The 17,340-nt window shown below is 34.8% G+C and overlaps 1 protein-coding gene across 1 annotated transcript in view; it reads left to right on the forward strand.

Annotated features, from left to right (window-relative positions):
- CABCOCO1 (ciliary associated calcium binding coiled-coil 1) overlaps positions 1-17,340 on the forward strand; it is a 124,797-nt gene that overhangs the window by 21,186 nt on the left and 86,271 nt on the right. Inside the window, exons 4-5 of the mRNA XM_047762113.1 lie at positions 10,296-10,440; positions 14,973-15,045. Of these exons, the coding sequence (XP_047618069.1) occupies positions 10,296-10,440; positions 14,973-15,045 (218 nt within the window). The remainder of the gene's footprint in view (positions 1-10,295; positions 10,441-14,972; positions 15,046-17,340) is intronic.

Genomic DNA, 17,340 nt, shown 5'->3' on the forward strand with positions numbered 1-17,340 from the left:
GTGGTATAGCAGGTTAAGGATCTGGTGTTACCCCAGCTGTGGTGTAGGTAACAACTGCAATGCTGGTTCGATCCCTGACTGTGGAACATCTGCTACATACCTTGGGTGCAGCCAAAACAAAACAAACAACAACTAAAGTCAGAGATACTATCAATCTAGGGGAATCCCAGGAGATATGACTACAAATGTAATGTGGTGTCCTGGATGAGATCTTGAAACAGAAAAAGGATGGTAAGTAAAAATTAAGGAAATCTAATAAAATATGGGCTTCAGTTAATTATGATGTGTACAACTGTTTTATTAGTACCATGATAATGTAAGATGTTAAAAATAGAAAAAAATTAAGAGAAACTATGTGGAGTATGCAAGAATTCACAATACTATTTTTGTAATTTTTCTATAAATATAAATCTATTCTGATATAAGGTTTATCTTTTTTTTAATGGGTGATGAATTTCAACAGAAACTTCATCAAAGAAGATATAAGGATAGCAAATAAACACATGAAAAGATGTTCAACATTATTAGTCGTTAAGAAAATGTAAAATTCTTCTCTTTTCTCATGAGAAGAAAACCAGTGTAATACCACTACACATCTATTAGAATGGCTAAAATAAAAAATACTGACAATAGCAAGTGCTGACAAGGATACGTAACAACTAGAACTCATGTTTTGCTTGTGGAAATGCGAAGTGGCACAGCAACTCTCGACAATAGTTGGCAGTTTCCGATAAAATTATGTTCCATCAATCCCACTCCTAGGCATTACTCTAAAGAAGAGAAAACATATATTCCCACAAAAACTTGTACATGAGTGTTGTGTAACAGCTCTCTTCATAAGTGTCCAAAACTAAAAACAAATCCAAATGTCTGTCAATATGGTGAATAGATAAACTATGGTATACAGTGAATATACAGTGTAACACTACTCAGCAGTAAAAGTGAATTAGCCATGATACCGCAATTTGGATGAATCTCAATAACATCATACTGAGTTAAAGAAGTCAGCCTCAAAAGATTGTATACTGTCTGACAACATTTACAGGAAATTCTAAAAAAGACACAAAGTCAGTGTTTGCCAGAGGTTGGGGTGGGGAGAGGACATGAAAGGATATTATGACAGAGTTTTGTGAGGTGATGTAACTGATCTGTGTCATGATTGTAGTGGTAGTTATGTGTCCTATCCAAGTTTAAGTCCATGGAACTGTACATCAAAAGAAAATTCAGTTTTACTGTATGATAATTTAAAAAACATTTATATGTGAAAACAAAGATAAAAAAGACAGCCCACAGAATGGGAGAAACCATCTTCAAATGAAGCAACTGGTGAAGAATTACTCTCTAAAATATACAAATACCTCCTGTACCTCAATATCAAAACAAACAACCCAATCCAAAAAATGGGCAGAAGATCTAAATAGACATTTCTCCAAAGAAGACATGCAGATGGCCAAAAAACACATGAAAAGATGCTCAACATCACTAATTATTACAAAACTACCTTAAGATACCACCTCACACCAGCCAGAATGACCATCACTAAGAAGTCTACAAATAATAAATGCTAGAGAGGGCATGGAGAAAAGAGAACCCTCTTACACTATTGGTGGGAATGTGCATTGGTGCAACCACTATGGAGAACAATATTGAGGCTCCTCAAAAAACTAAAAATAGAACTACCATATGATCCAGCAATCCCACTCATGGACATCTATCCAGAGAAAACCATAATTTGAAAAGATAGGCGCACCCCAGTGTTCATTGCAGCACTATTTACAATAGCCAAAACATGGAAGCAACCTAAATGTCCATCCACACAGGTATGGATAAAGATATGGTACATATATACAAGGGATTATTACTCAGCCATAAAAAGAATGAAATGATGCCATTTGCAACAACATGGTTGGACCTAGAAACTATCATACTGAGTGAAATTAGTGAAAGACAGACACCTTATGCTATCACCTATATGTGGAATATAAAGAAAAAATGATACAAATGAACTTATTTACAGAGCAGAAATAGACTCACAGACTTTGAAAAACTTATGATTACTGAAGTGGACAGGTGGGGGAATTGGGAGAGATGAACTGGGGGATTGGCATATGCACACTGAGGTATATGGGACAATTGGCCAATGGGGACCTGAGGTATAGCACAGAGAACTCTACCCAGTGTTCTGTGATAATCTATGTGGGAAAAGAATCTGAGAGAGAATGGATATGTATATTATGTATGACTGGGTCATGTTGTACAGGAGAAATTATCACAGCCTTGTAAATTATACTCAATAAAAATGGTCTCATGCATGAGAAGAAAAAAGAAAAGAAAAAATATATGCTCTAACAAGAAAGAGAAACTATGTAAGAATAAACTTTAAAAAGAAATGTGCAAGCCCTAATGAATAAAAGGTCAAAGCATTTTAAAGGTCACACAAAAAGTTTTCAACATTAGGAAAAAAATCAACATTTTTTGAAAGACTGAACATCGTAATGATGAATCTTGTCAGGTTAATTTATAATATTAATATTCCAATAAAATACTGACATTTTTTGGTTAATGTTTTTACCTGGGGTAGGTTACTAAGCAAGGTGATTATAATAAAAATATGGAAGAGCAATAAAAATAGCCAGAAAAACTGTCTTTAAAAAGTATAATAAGCTATAGCATATCCTAGTAGCAACAGTAGCAGTAATACTAGTAGCAGTAGTAGCAGTAGTAAGTGTAGTAGCAGCAGTAGTAGTAGTAGCAGCAGCAGGAGCAATAATAGTAGTAGTAGTGGTGGTGGTAGTATTGGTAGCAGCAGCAGTAGCTGTAACAGTGGCAGTAGTGGTGGTAGTGGTAGCAGTGGTGGTAGTGGTAGTCAGTAGTAGCAGTAGTAGTGGTAGTAGTAGCAGTGACAGTAGTGGTGGTGGTGGTAGTAGTATTTGTAGTAGCAGTATTATAAAAATCTCAAATATTTGGACAGAGTGGTAACTCACTGTACAAACAGACCAAAGAGACAAAGCAGAATGTGTTAGCAATAGACTCAAGCATTGGAATTCAATATTTGGTAAAATTACATCCCAAATCTTTGGTGAAATTATTTACTATTCAATACATTATACTGGGGCAACTGGGTATCCATCTAGAAAAAAAATAAAATAAAACTGGATTCCAACCTGTCTCTATCCATAAACCAGAATACATTCCAAGTGGACCAAATACTTAAATGTAAAATTAAAGGAACTATAAAAATGTTAGAGAAAAACAGAGGTTAATTTATTTATAACCTGAATGGGGAAGACCTTTATAATTATGCCTCAAAATTTTGAAGCCATGAAGACAAAGATAGTTAAGTTTGTCAAAAGTCTGCACTCAAAAAAATACCAAAAGAACAATCAGAAGAAGAATAAGAAACTGGAAAATCATTGCATCTCAGATACCAACAAACAATTAAGTTCTATGATATAAAAAGAGCATGCAGAAGCAAGAAGAAAAAGACCAAAAATGCTATAGAAGAGTATGACATGGCTATGACTAAATAAATACAAATTATTCTTAAAAGTTCAGCATTCAAGATAATAAAATTGCTAATTAAAACTACACAGAAATGTCACTTGTCATATATCAGACTGACAAAACTAACATTTTGGTAGCATTCTCAGCTGTCAAAGCTGTTATAAAACAAATCTTATATTGCTAATGGAAGTATACATTTGAAAACCCCCTTGTGGAATGTAGGTTAGCAACTATCCATTCAATTTGTCTCTTTGATGTAGCAATTCCATTTTGTGGAGTTTATCCTACAAATCCACTTGCACACATGTAACCTGATATATATGTAAAGTCATTAGTTGCAGTAATGTTTGAAAAAACAAAAAACTAAAAATATCATTTGAAAAAATCAGTGTGAACTCTTGTTTAACTTAATAGAAATACAGATGTATAAATAGTTAAGTGTAAACACATATACACACATACTTCTTAGCTCTGTTCACAAAGAGGCCCCAAAAGCAATAACATCCAGTAGCAAGGAGCATACCACCCAGGACCCAGTTCTTGGTGTATAATTTCATTCTCAAATAAAGGAACCAGGGCTCCTTAGAAAAAGGATCATAGACCTGGAATGAGGAACATAAAAGATGAGCCTGGGGCAGCTTGTGACCAAAAGTAAGTGCTCACAAATCAAAATGATGAGGGATATGTCAAAGAAACAGAGATGCCAACTGAAAAAGCTCCCAATGTCCAAAATTAGAGCAATTTGAACAAAATAACATAGTGTTGAATTATAATCCAAAGTACAAAATTAACACTTATGAATCCACACTGATAAAAATTAGTGATTGCAAATTAACTGGGGTAAAAGAGACAAATCTCCTAGGTAGAATTCCTAATAATATATGTAGATGCTTCACCTTCAAGAAGTCGAAGCACCACTCCCCACCCCTTAAGTGTGGACTACACAGGGACTCCTTCCAAAGAGGACAGTATGGAAAGGGAGAAAAACAGTGGCTTGACAGTAGAGAAGCCTGACAAGTAGAGCCTCAACCAGGTGACTAAGGCCGACACACTGAGGAATAAGCCATGTTCAATAGCAATACCCTCGATATAATGGGATGAGAATGACACTGTAGTCTTCCTCTCCCAAAACCCTTACCCCCTGTCTAATTATGACAGAAATATCAGATAAACCCTAATTTAAGGGCATACTGCAGGGAATCTGACTAGTACTTCTCAAAACTGTCAAAGCCATTAAAAAGAAGGAACGTCTAGGAAACAGTTCAGTCTAAGGAGACATGACGACTAAACATAATGTGTCCTAGAGGGGATCCTGGAACAGAAAAATAATAAATAAATCCAAAATATGAACTTAAATGATAATATATCAATATTTTCTCATTAGTTGTGCCAGATGCATCATAGCTATATTCACAATGGGGAAAACTTTATGGGCTATATGGGAACTTGGTAATATTCTTTCAACTTTTCTATAAATCAAAAAACTACTCTAAAATTACAAGTTTATCTGTAGGGATTACCTTATACCTAAATTGGAATACTATGCAGCTGTGAAAAGGAAAGAATGAGGGGAGTTCCCTTGTGAGGCAGTGAGTTAAGGATCCAGTGTCACTGCAGCAGCTCAGGTTGCTGCTATGGCATGGGTTCCATCCCTGGTCCGGGAACTTCCACATGATGAGGGCTGTGGCAGAAAGAAAAGGAAAGAATGAGGAAGTTTTCTAAGTATCCTAATTTGTTACTGAGTAAAACAAGGTACAGACTTGTAGTCTTTTATCTGTAAAAGAGAAAAAATGAATTCATGTTTTTATAATATATACAAAGAAATGCTGAAAGAATACAGAAAAAACTAATCAAAATTTTCTGTGTGAAGAGCATAGGAACTGGGCACATGGACAACAGGATTGGAGGAGGTCTTCTCATGTCACATCTTTGAATATATTTTTTAAACCATGTGAATATATCACCTATGAATTAAATTGTAAAAAGAAATATATGGCATAAACAGACTTAACCTTTGCAGCCTCCGAGCTGACTATTTGCAAACTAGGCACAGAATAAAGGAAAGTTAAAAAATTTCATGGATCTCATATTTCAAATTTGACAATAAATTTCCATTTTAAACTTTTTCCATAACTTATAACTGACTCAAGAATATTCCTTTTATGTGAAACTTTATATTGTTGATACCAGTTCCAAAATGATTTTTTAAAACTTGAGCAGGACCTGTCCAAGTACACATAAACTATGAGAGGGTGAAAGTACATATATGTAAAACCTAACCAGAAAAAAAGCAAGGCAACTAGTGTTTCCTTCTGGCAGGACAAAAAAAAAAAAAAATCCCCTCGAACCTTTCAATCTAGCAAGGTTATCCATGATCATCAGGCAAGAATGTAATTTTAGCCAAGTGTGCCAGGGAAGGAAGTAAAGTATGGTTATACTCAAACTCAGAGGTGGTGACGTCCTGGGCACCTAGCATACACTCCCCTCTGGAGCAACATCTTCATAGAAAAAGCCCTGAAGAGCAGTCTGTGCTGTGAGCTATAGTTGTGGTCTACTATTACGAAGTTCTAGTATCTGCATTTTATACTGACTGCATTTTATACTGACTAGGTTTCTCATCTGTCTCTTGTCTCAGATTATACTGCATTAACTATAAGACATTCAGCAGACAACACACCTGGAACCAAGGTAGATCAAACTAAGAGATTATAAAACATAGGATTTGTACAGTTACCTTAACAAAATGTATTTTGAGGTCTAGTTTTTCCAGAACCTGACCAAGGACAAGATACAGAGTATTAGATAACACTCAATATCCGGCCTCCATCCAGGTCAATGGGCCTAGATTGAGTCTCCTCTATATAACATGACTATAGGAAACAACCATAGAATACGTTTTAGTTCTTTGAAATTGAATTGTTTTTCCTCCAAATAGAAATGATAATAATAATAATTAACATTTATGTAGAATTAACTTGTGTCACTCACAGTGCCATTTGCTTTTCAGATACTGTGTCAATTAATTGCTTTTCAGATACTGTGTCACTGTGTCAGAGCATTATAAGATAGTTCTATTATTCCCCTCATTTTACTTTATTTCTTTTTTGTTTTGGGACTGCACTTGCAGCATATGGAAGTTCCTGGCCTAGCGGTCGAATTGGAGCTGCAGCTGAGGCCTACGCCGCAGCCACGGCAACGCGGATCTAAACTGCATATATGACCTATGCAGCTTATGTCAATGCCAGAATCTTAGCCCACAGAGTGAGACCCACATCCTAATGGATATTATGTCAGATTCTTAACCCACTGAGCCACAAAGGAAACTCCATCTCCTCATTTTAAAAATGAGAAAAACAAATGAGATTCAGAGAGGTTAAATCTGAACCCCAGTAAGCAAGAGCCCATCCTTCTGACTTGTGCATCAAATCTGCCCAGCTTTGGGCTGAATTCTAGAAGCACTATACACTTGTGTATGTATCTTTTTAGATGACCACGTGTTTCCCATGCATTTCTTATTTAATCTTCACAAGGCACTATTATTTTGAAAATTGGTATTATTCTCATTTACAAATAAGGAAAATGAAACTCAGATCACCTAACTAATAAATGGCAGTTATGAGGTACCAATCTAAGTCTTTTATAAGTCTAGTGTATTCTTTCATTACCCTGAATTTTCATGGAAAAATTTTATTTCTAGCAACTTTTACTATTTAATTGGTTAATCTTTCATATTTTAATCACATCACTAAATGTGATTTTTAAAAGAGCAAACATTTCAGTTACGTAGTGAAATGATAACATTCCTAGTTTTTAAAGCTATTATCAGAGTTCCCATCTTAGTGCAGCAGAAACGAATCCACAAGTAGGAACCATGAGGTTGCAGGTTTGATCCCTGACCTCACTCAGTGGGTTAAGGATTCCGCGTTGCTATGAGCTGTGGTGTAGGTTGCAGACACGGCTCAGATCTGGAGTTACTGTGGCTCTGGCATAGGCCAGCAGCAACCGCTCCAATTGGACCCCTAGCCTAGGAACTACATGTGCCGCAGGTATGGCCCTAAAAAGACAAAAGACAATAAATAAATAAATAAATAAATAAATAAATAAATAAATAAATGCCATTATCTATAGAAAGACATTAGACATAGAAAAACTGTTTTAAAGCTTGGATAAGTATAATAACATCTAGAATTATAATCATCTAAATTTTTTCTCTGCATCTGGAATTAATACCGTTTTATTAATAAAATGATTCAGATTGTAATCCATTCATTTCTAAATTGCTTTTATCCAACAGATTTTTCATTTCTGAAATTACTCTTATTTTCAAAAGAATTTTATTATGGATAAAGTAATATTCTATAATTGAGCTTCACTTAGAATAATATAGGAAAGCCTAGTTATCCAGCAATAATTTGTGTTTCTGATAGACGTAAAAAAAGATCTGGAAGGAGGCTATGAGAATTGGACTAGTTGTCATTCATGAATCCAGATTTTAATTGTTATACATGTTTATGCTTCTTTTCTAATTCCTACACATAGAAAAGAATCCAGACTAAACAAATTACAAGTTAGTGTTTAGAGTGTCTTCCAAATTTTTAAATTACTTTACTGTCATTTATTAGTAATTTGGGGACCAAGCACTTATATCCCAGAAAAAGTAGCTATGTAACCCAGAGGTAACTGGATCCAAAAATTGGCCTGTGTTCTTCTAACTCCTCTGCACTCTCCCCTTCTACCTCTCCAAAAAATCCAAACAAAAACATGGAAAGTTTACTAGTGCTTTCCTAAGAAAGAGAGGTTTGGTTGGGATTGGGAAGGTGGAGTTAACATCTTTCAGCACAGTTCTCCCTTAAGCCCTCATCCAGACAGTCAAGCCCCTGCTGACCATTGCCTCCAGCTAGCAGCCAATCCAACCTCATTTTCGCTAGAGCCTTTCACCTTTTCACCCCCATGCTGTTTGGTCCATACATACCTCACCTGTCAGCAAACAAAAGACAGTTTGGACACTTCAGTTACCTAGATTCATCTTCAGGACATGGGGAGCCATGTTTGTATCGTAAATAGTATTTGCCTACCACAAGTAAAAATGAGAATAATATAACCAATAGGAAAAGAAGAGGAAAGTTAATGCTTGTACTCTATTCATTATGAAAGTTAAGTCTAAGGCATTTAACATATCTTTACTTTTTCAACTGGACAGATGCCAAAGAAGACAGTTTTACTTTGTTGCTTGTTTGCTTTAAATTGCAAAGAATAGACCATAACCATTGACTTGTTTATTTTTGGTAATGGTGGTGTCAAGTGTCACTGTTTTTTTTTTTTTTAATTTATTTATTTTTCCTGCTGTACAGCATGGGGACCAAGTTACACTTACATGTATACATTTTTTTCCCCACCCTTTGTGCTGTTTCAGTATAAGTATCTAGGCATAGTTCTCAATGCTACTCAGCAGGATCTCATTGTAAATCCATTCCAAGTTATATCCCATAACCCCAAGCTCCCAATCCTTCCCACTCCATCCCTCTCCCCCCGATGGCCACAAGTCTGTTCTCCAAGTCCATGATTTTCTTTTCTGTGGAAATGTTCATTTGTGCTGTATATTGGATTCCAGTTATAAGCGATATCATATGGTGTTTGTCTTTGTCTTTATGAATTATTTCACTCAGTATGAGAGTCTCTAGTTCCATCCATGTTGCTATAAATGGCATTATGTCGTTCTTTTTTATGGCTGAGTAGTATTCTATTGTGTATATATACCACATCTTCCTAATCCAATCATCTGTTGATGGACATTTGGGTCAATTAATCTTTGACAAGAGAGGCAAGAACATAAAATGGGAAAAAGAAAGTCTATTCAGCAAGCATTGCTGGGAAACCTGGACAGCAGCATGCAAAGCAATGAAATTAGAACACACCCTCACACCATGCACAAAAATAAACTCAAAATGGCTGAAAGACTTAAATATAAGACAGGACATCATCAAACTCCTAGAAGAGAACATAGGCAAAACACTCTCTGACATCAACCTCATGAATATTTTCTCAGGTCAGTCTCCCAAAGCAATAGAAATAAGAGCAGAAATAAACCAATGGGACCTAATCAAACTGAAAAGCTTTTGCACAGCAAAAGTGTCACTCTTTTTTTGCAGTGTCATCTGGCTCTCACCACCACATCAGGCATACGTTTGAGAAAAAGCTTACATAAGTTATGTCTATAGCTTGGAAAAGGAAAAAAAATCTTGATATTTTACATAAAATCCGAATTTCTGGCATCTATTGAAAATCTTCAGGCCCAAATTCCCACATGGTTACAATCAGCTAAAGCCAAGTGTTGGTCGACTCTCTGTTCATTTACATTTTCAGCTCTGAGTTCAGTTCTGCTGTCTAGAGTGGCTGACTCTATCACGTTGGCTTTCCTTATCAGCTGATCCAACAAACCTTTGTGTCATTTCCATCTATACTCTTAGTCTAAGATCATAAAATTCTTTTCTTTTCTTTTCCATTCTAAAGTAATCTTTAGATAGATTGAATTTTTTTAATATCTTAAAATAGAAATATTTTTTAGACAATTGTATAGCATTATGGTAATTTAAAATTTTGGAGTGTGTCAACTGCTATTCTTCTACAAAAAATGTCATTATTAATTGGCATAAGAAAGCAATAATAGTTTTACCATTTGTCCTACTAATACTGAAAAAGGACATTTTTGCACATCAAGGGGATCTTGGATTATTTTGTTTCCGGAACATCTAATAAAATGATGCTTAAGATTTCTCTGGATTTTATTTCAGCACTGCGTATGTCCTTAGAAGACAGCATAAAATGGCTTGGAGAAGTTATGGCTGAAATAGGACCATCCCATTCACAAAAAAATGAGGAGTGGAATATCTTTGATATAAAACAAACCAATGCTATTGTTGATTACTTAAAAGTCAGGTATGGATTTTTTCAGTAGTATTTATTTCTCATTTTAGGTTCTCTAGAAAATGTCTATTAAATAGAAACTAATTCAGTTTTTAATAAGGTTAGACATTTACAGAATTTAGCAATAACTAACCCCAACCAGTAATTATATTCAGATCATCCACCCAATAAATAAAAACCAGGACATTGAACATTTTGGTTAAACTTGCATTCTTAAAAAAAGGTTTGTGTTTTATAAATATAGTTTCATCTAAAATTGCCTAAGGATTTCTTTTTCTCTGAGTCTCTAACACTGTTTTTATTAATAAAATGATTCTAATTATTCAAATTTGATTACAATAGACTTCAAGTAGTTGACCTTGACATTAAAATTTTACATTTCAAAGAGTAACATTTATTTCCATTTAAACATTTAGTTTAAGTGATTCATATTAGAAATTGAAGAGATTTAGGTATATACTTCCTCAAATTTATTATGTGCCCTGAAATATTTTGTATTATTGACCAATTTTAAATTCATTGTCTTCCTTTCTGCATAGAAAGTGATGGTGGGTGGAGGAAGAGTATTTTTATTACAGTGATTCTTCATTGGTGAACTGAGAAATCTGTCTTATTATATGTTTTGTCACAAGGTCTGCAGTAGAGTCATGCATTTCTCCCAAGGGACATTTATAAAGTTAGCAAATATTTAAACAAGTGTTGGTAAAAATCTTTCTTTTGCCTAACTAAAAGCTCTGCAAAATATCTTTGTTCCTCTATTACTGTATACTGCAGTGCTTTCCAACTTTAAGTTTTAAAATTCCAAAATAAATGGTGCTGCATGATGTTCTAGACATGCTTATGATTTGCTTGGCAAGGATCCTGGTTGTAGTCTGGAAGTTTTTTAAAAATTAATGTGTTTAATATGATAAGGTTTATATACTGGTTTCTGGCATGAATTAATGGTGTATGACATATTTTTATGTAATAGCATTTGAAATAATATGATTGCTTAACATAACAACAGACCTCCTAATATGTGTCTCTCACTAAAAACCACAGTAGTCTTCATATCAATTAGATTAAGGAGACATCCTTGTGTGGGAAATGGAAATCCGGAATTGGAGGAGAACCTATCCCCCGGGCTCTTTCTGCCCGTCAGGGTTTGGAAATCACTGGGCAAGGGCAGTTCTCTGCACATTTGTAGAGCATCCTTCTTTCCTTTCTCTCTCTATTTGAACCAGGTTTCTCTTGCAGAACACATTTTTCAGCTGAGCTCTAAGTGCAGGAGGTTTGTAATGGGATCCAAGGACTGACAGTTAACCAAGTAGCAAAACCCATGCACCTTCTGAATGATGAAAGCTGGGGCTCTTTTCTCATGTATCGCATCTTCATTAATGCATTTCTTGACGTTTTATTGACAGTCAGAAAATGGTTCAGAGAGGAGGGGATGTCAGTGTTAGTCACCTTTAAATCCTAACCAGGGTAACTTCACATACCCAAAATACCTAGTCTTCTCAAAAAAAAAAAAAAAAAAAATTCAAAGAATAGCCAAAGTAAATAGTTTTTGATACTGTTAAATTTTCATATTGTAATTTCAAAGAAATTACATGTTTTAAGTGACTCTGTCACAGAAGATAATGTATCAGTTGGTAAGTAGGATTTCTGGAATTGATACTGTCATTGTGTAGAGAAATGTGTTTTTCTACAACACCTGTTCAGGATATCTCATAGGTCCACAAATGTAAGTTTAAAGGCAGTTAAATCATATAATACTTTTCATTTTAGTGACTACAAAAAAGTTTGATAAGTATGGAGCTATCTTAATTATCAAAAGTATAAAAATGTTTCAGTTTGATCTGATGATTAAGTTTACTCAACCAGTAAAAGCCTTAGTCAGTTTTGGGAGAGCGTTTTTTGGAACATGACCTATAGCACACAAAACTTAACTGACAGTAAAGTTGAAATTTCACATGATGCCTTTTTTTTTTTTTTTTGGCTGTACCCGTGGCAGACAGATGTTCCCAGGCCAGGGATCAAACCCACACCAGAGCAGCAACCCCAGCCACAGCAATGACAATGCCAGATCCTCAACCCGCTGAGCCATGAGAGAAGTCCCATATGATGCTTTTAATAGCATCTACACTTTATATGATGTGTCTGTGAACTGAAAAAACTAATACCAAAATTCTTCCCTAACATTGCTAATGAGTACTGTGTAATCTACATTTGTATGTATTGTATAGCATAACAAATATAAGTACTTACTGTAGCTTTTTAATATTAGACAACATTTAGATCTATACCTGGTTCAGGAACACTTGTATCATTATGTATTCTACATAATCCCTGAAAATCAAATGAAGGCATATTCTCAATATAAGAAAATCAACACTGTCCCTCTTTACACAAGAGCACTCCCTGCCATGGAGCCAAATATCTTGACCTGTTTTAATTCTGAGTATTCTTCCTTTGATTTAGGACTAAGGCAAGATGTCTGACAAAATAGTCTAGGGGTTTGAGCAGCTGGAAATCCAAAGGAAGAGGGGAAAAAATGCACTCCCATAGCAGAGCCATCTAATAGCTCCTTGGTAAAGTTAGAGAACATCAACCATAGTGGGGGACAGAATGAGGCAGTGGAGGTGATTTGACCTGTCCCTGAGTAAAGTGCTTCCTAAAGGCCCTGATCCATCTCACCATAGCCTTCATGGCCCTCATCTGTCTCACCATAGGTTTGCCCAACCTTGCATATTTGACTGCTGCATCCAAGTCATGCATTTTATTTTCATTGATAGAAGTGAATTTCTCTTTTGGCATGAAACAATCTAATAAATATATGCAATGAGGAGAGTAAGCCTGAAAGATTATAAAATTGTGGGAAGGAAGATTTATGAATTAACTTCATTTGTGGCACAAGTTGGGGAAAGGAAAATTTTACCCTGGTTAGCTGAGAAGAAGCCAAGCTATTTCCAAAATACTCTACAGTCTTTTAATTCTTCTACTCAAAGTCAGTTATTACCAGTGTAATATTTTTAACCTTAAAGCTTTCTCTAGGTAACCCAATGTAAGGGAAGGAGAGTTTGAATTTATTTTGCTTCATTGAATCATCAAACTTCACTAATCTTGATGTATTTTCTAGCCAACAAATCAGAGTAATGTCAAAAGCTAAGTGAGTTTTTTGAATGTTGATGACTAATTTGAATGTACAAGCGTTTTTCCTCCCTCAAAAAGTCCCATGACTGAGTCTACACACCCATCACATTTTAATGGATTATGTTAGTAGTGAGATCAACTGCTAATTTAACTCAGAGAGACCCAGCTGCCTGAGGATTTCTTCATTGATTTCAAATGAATTGAAACTTTGATCCATTACAGCATTCAGGAGAAACCATTATTATACATGCTCTGTAGCTACATTTTGCAAATGTTAATTTCTCAGTTATATTAAAATCAATTTTCTTAAATAGCAAAAGGCACCAGAGTGAAAGAGAAACCACTAAGACAATTTTTTGTTCTTCAGCATTTTGCTGTATTATGAGTCTATTAATTTTCCCAACCAGCAGGAAGAGAATTAGAAAAATTCAACTATTATCACAAACAGGATATTAAAAGTCAGCCCTTCAGTAAATTTTTAACTCTCAATAACACATTGCTGAGATCTTTAAACTCACTAGAAATGTATTTTTTAAGAAACTCCTATCTTTTGACTCTTCATAGTTTTTATACAGTGACCACCTAGTCTTTAGAGTAGGAACTGAAGAAATTTTCTTTCTTAAATTAATTCCTCTCTTTGATGTGTAATTGAATGTTCTTCAAGAACATCAGACATCTTCTAAAAAGTATTTCACTTAATGTTACATCATTTTTCAGCTATTATCAGATATTATTTTAATCTTAAACAGTTTGAGTATGTGAGAAATAATTGATATGGAAGTAGACTATAGAGTTCAGTGCCATTCATACCAAAGGAAACTGACTCCAGTTTGGAGCAAAACTTGAAAAAGAATGTGATGTTTGGTATAAGTTTGGCCAGTGCTTTGTTTGGTTATGAGCCAGGAAGAATCAAGATGAAGTCTAATTGCTCCCTTGTCACAGATCTATCCACTCATCACAGATTAATTTACTGATATTCATTTAGGTAATATGTTATATTGTTAATGTCTCAAAAAATAAATCTTTAATTTCTTATAATTTCTGGGCACTTATTTTGGATTAAAGAACGTGGCTAACTGCATATCAGTGTTTAATGTCTTTAGCTTGGTCAATACAAACAATTTTCCTTTAATGAATATTCTTATGAGAGTTAACTTGTGACACAAAGGGTTAAGATCCACTGTTGTCAAAGCAGCAGCTTGGGTCACTACTGTGTACTGTGTAGGTTTGATCCCTGGCCCAGGAACTTCCACATGCTGTGGGCATGGCCAGATATATGTATGTATGTATGTATGTATATATGTATGTGTGTGTGTGTGTGTATGTGTGTGTGTGTGTGTGTGTACATTCTTACATATTGCTTTTTTTCCAAAATAAATTTATTTGAATTTCACATTTATTTTGTATTTCAGCCTATTTCAACACTACAAGCTATATGAGTTTCTGTTCTACGCTACCAGGGAAGAAATTGTGATAGGAACTGAGGTAAGTAATTTATCTAGATGGAACTAATTAAGCTGAATCACTTAATGCATGCTGATCAGCATCTGGATCTTTAACTGCTTAAAGCAACTTCTTGTCAAGATTACTCAAGTGTTAATATAACCAACTAGTAGTTTGCAAAAAGAATAATTATATAAAGGGAGCATTGGATTAAGAAAATAAGCTGTCTTCTGGCATTAAAAGCATTGCTAATTACATATACTTTATGTATTTATGGGTTATTTGACAAAGCTCAATTGCATAGAGCGTGTACGTCTTCATACAAATAAAACCAGGGACAGTGAGATAAACTAATTCAGTTAAATCTCTTCTAATTTCACATTTGTTTTCAGTCTACTCATTGTTTAGGGCCTAATTCAAATCTCACTTCCTCAAAGAAGCAAACCTTCCTTAATTGCATTGCATCTCAAAGGAAGGGTTTAGACAGACTCTTCAGTCACATTCTATTATTTTATCCCAGTTGGTCTTCTTTTGCTGAATATTGACTACTCTTAACACACAAATAAGCACATAAATCTATACCATGTTACGTGGTTTTCTAATTATTTCCTGTGGATTGATATGGTTAATATGATCCAACTATAATTTCCTTGAAGGCAAGGATCTTGTGCTGTTTTTCTACACAGCAGATAGTATAATGCAGGACATACCTGTCTATACACGTAAGTGATTCGGTGACAGTGCATAGAATTGCAGTGAGAAGTGAGGTACTTTTAAACAGCCTTATATGTAATCACATATTTATAATGACTAGAAATGAATCCTGGGTAAGAGAACATCTTAAGGAAGCTAAAGATATCATTAAAAGGGGCTTCTTCAATTCTCAACTCCTTGAGGAAGCTGTATTGCCTAAAAGTATAAGAGACAAGAGTGACCATGGTTAGAGATAGAGTGAATAAGGGGATATTTATATTGTCTTTATTAAGAACTGGATGGAATGTGCCAGCTGTTCTATCTTTCATAGTATTGTTTTTCTGGAATTTATAAATTACTTGCTTCATAAATACCTTGGTTACCGTGTCCCACACTCCATTTGGGTACTTTTTCTAATGCTGGCCTTTTAAATGAGCTGAAGTAAAACAAGGAACCCTTTTTGCTTTTGACGTTCCTTAAAATTTCTTCTTTGCAATCTCTTCATACAGTTGCTTAAACTAGGTGTCATTTGACAGAGTTTCACTGAAAACGCTTCCATTTCAGACTTACATCATATAGTATGACAGCACTGCAATAATTATCTGTTTGGAATACAGCCCTATCTCATCCATTCAGCAAAACTTTGGGAAAATGAGAGTGGCTTCAACAGCAGCATAAGCACATATTTAGAATCATCAAGAAAAAATTTCATAAAGAACTCCCTTTTCCTTTTGTTAATTACACAATGGTGCCTTTCTTCTTCATTGTAAGGATATATTTAGGTGACATTTATGCTTATGGAAAGATAAAATGGAGAAAGTAGACAAGGATTGGCTCATTTATTTTCCATTGTCTTTTGTATTTTCTCCAAGCTGAGTAGAACTACCAAAAAAAAAAATCCTTAAAAGATATTCGGTCTTCAAAAATTAGACCATTCATGGATTTCTAAAGGATTAACCGAAGCAAGTTAAGCAAAACAGTGTCAGATAACCTTTAGTGCAAATACCTCGTTTTTAATTAACAACCATTCATAGAGGAGGCAGGGGCATGCCCTGCTAATGTAATTATTCATGCTGACCTTGGGGCTCTGGGACCAAACAAGGGCCACACAAACACCACATAAACGTTTCAGATTTAACTCTCAGGCAAGCATTCAAGTTAAATAGCTCTGACAAATTTTAGTTTTTTCTTGATTGTGGATACTTGATTATAACAAAATGCATAAAATTGCCTCTAAGAATAACTGCTAAATATTAATTTTAATTATTAATAGAGAACATAAATAAATCATACTGATGCTTTTCTTGGGTTTTAGTTTAAAGAAAATTGAATTTGTGTTTTTGAATTTAACAATTGTTTCTAGCTATTCCTACTCACCTTTTCCAAGAAATTTCATGTTATTTTTAGATCACAGAGGCAGTTTAAGTGGGTCATTATTCTTCACTTAGATTTTTCAAAATCTAGAAATCTAGTAGATACAGTTCTATAAGCAGCATGTTTTGTAGTTCATTCAATGGTTCACATATCATATATGTTGAAAAAGGCAGAATGAGCTAGAATAATGATAGAATGGAGCAGGAAACGAAGGCAGCAGATACCTGCAGTTGTAGCCATCTTAATGGGTAAAGTATTATGTGACACTTC

Source organism: Phacochoerus africanus, chromosome 15, assembly GCF_016906955.1.
Source record: "Phacochoerus africanus isolate WHEZ1 chromosome 15, ROS_Pafr_v1, whole genome shotgun sequence".
NCBI lineage: Eukaryota > Metazoa > Chordata > Mammalia > Artiodactyla > Suidae > Phacochoerus > Phacochoerus africanus.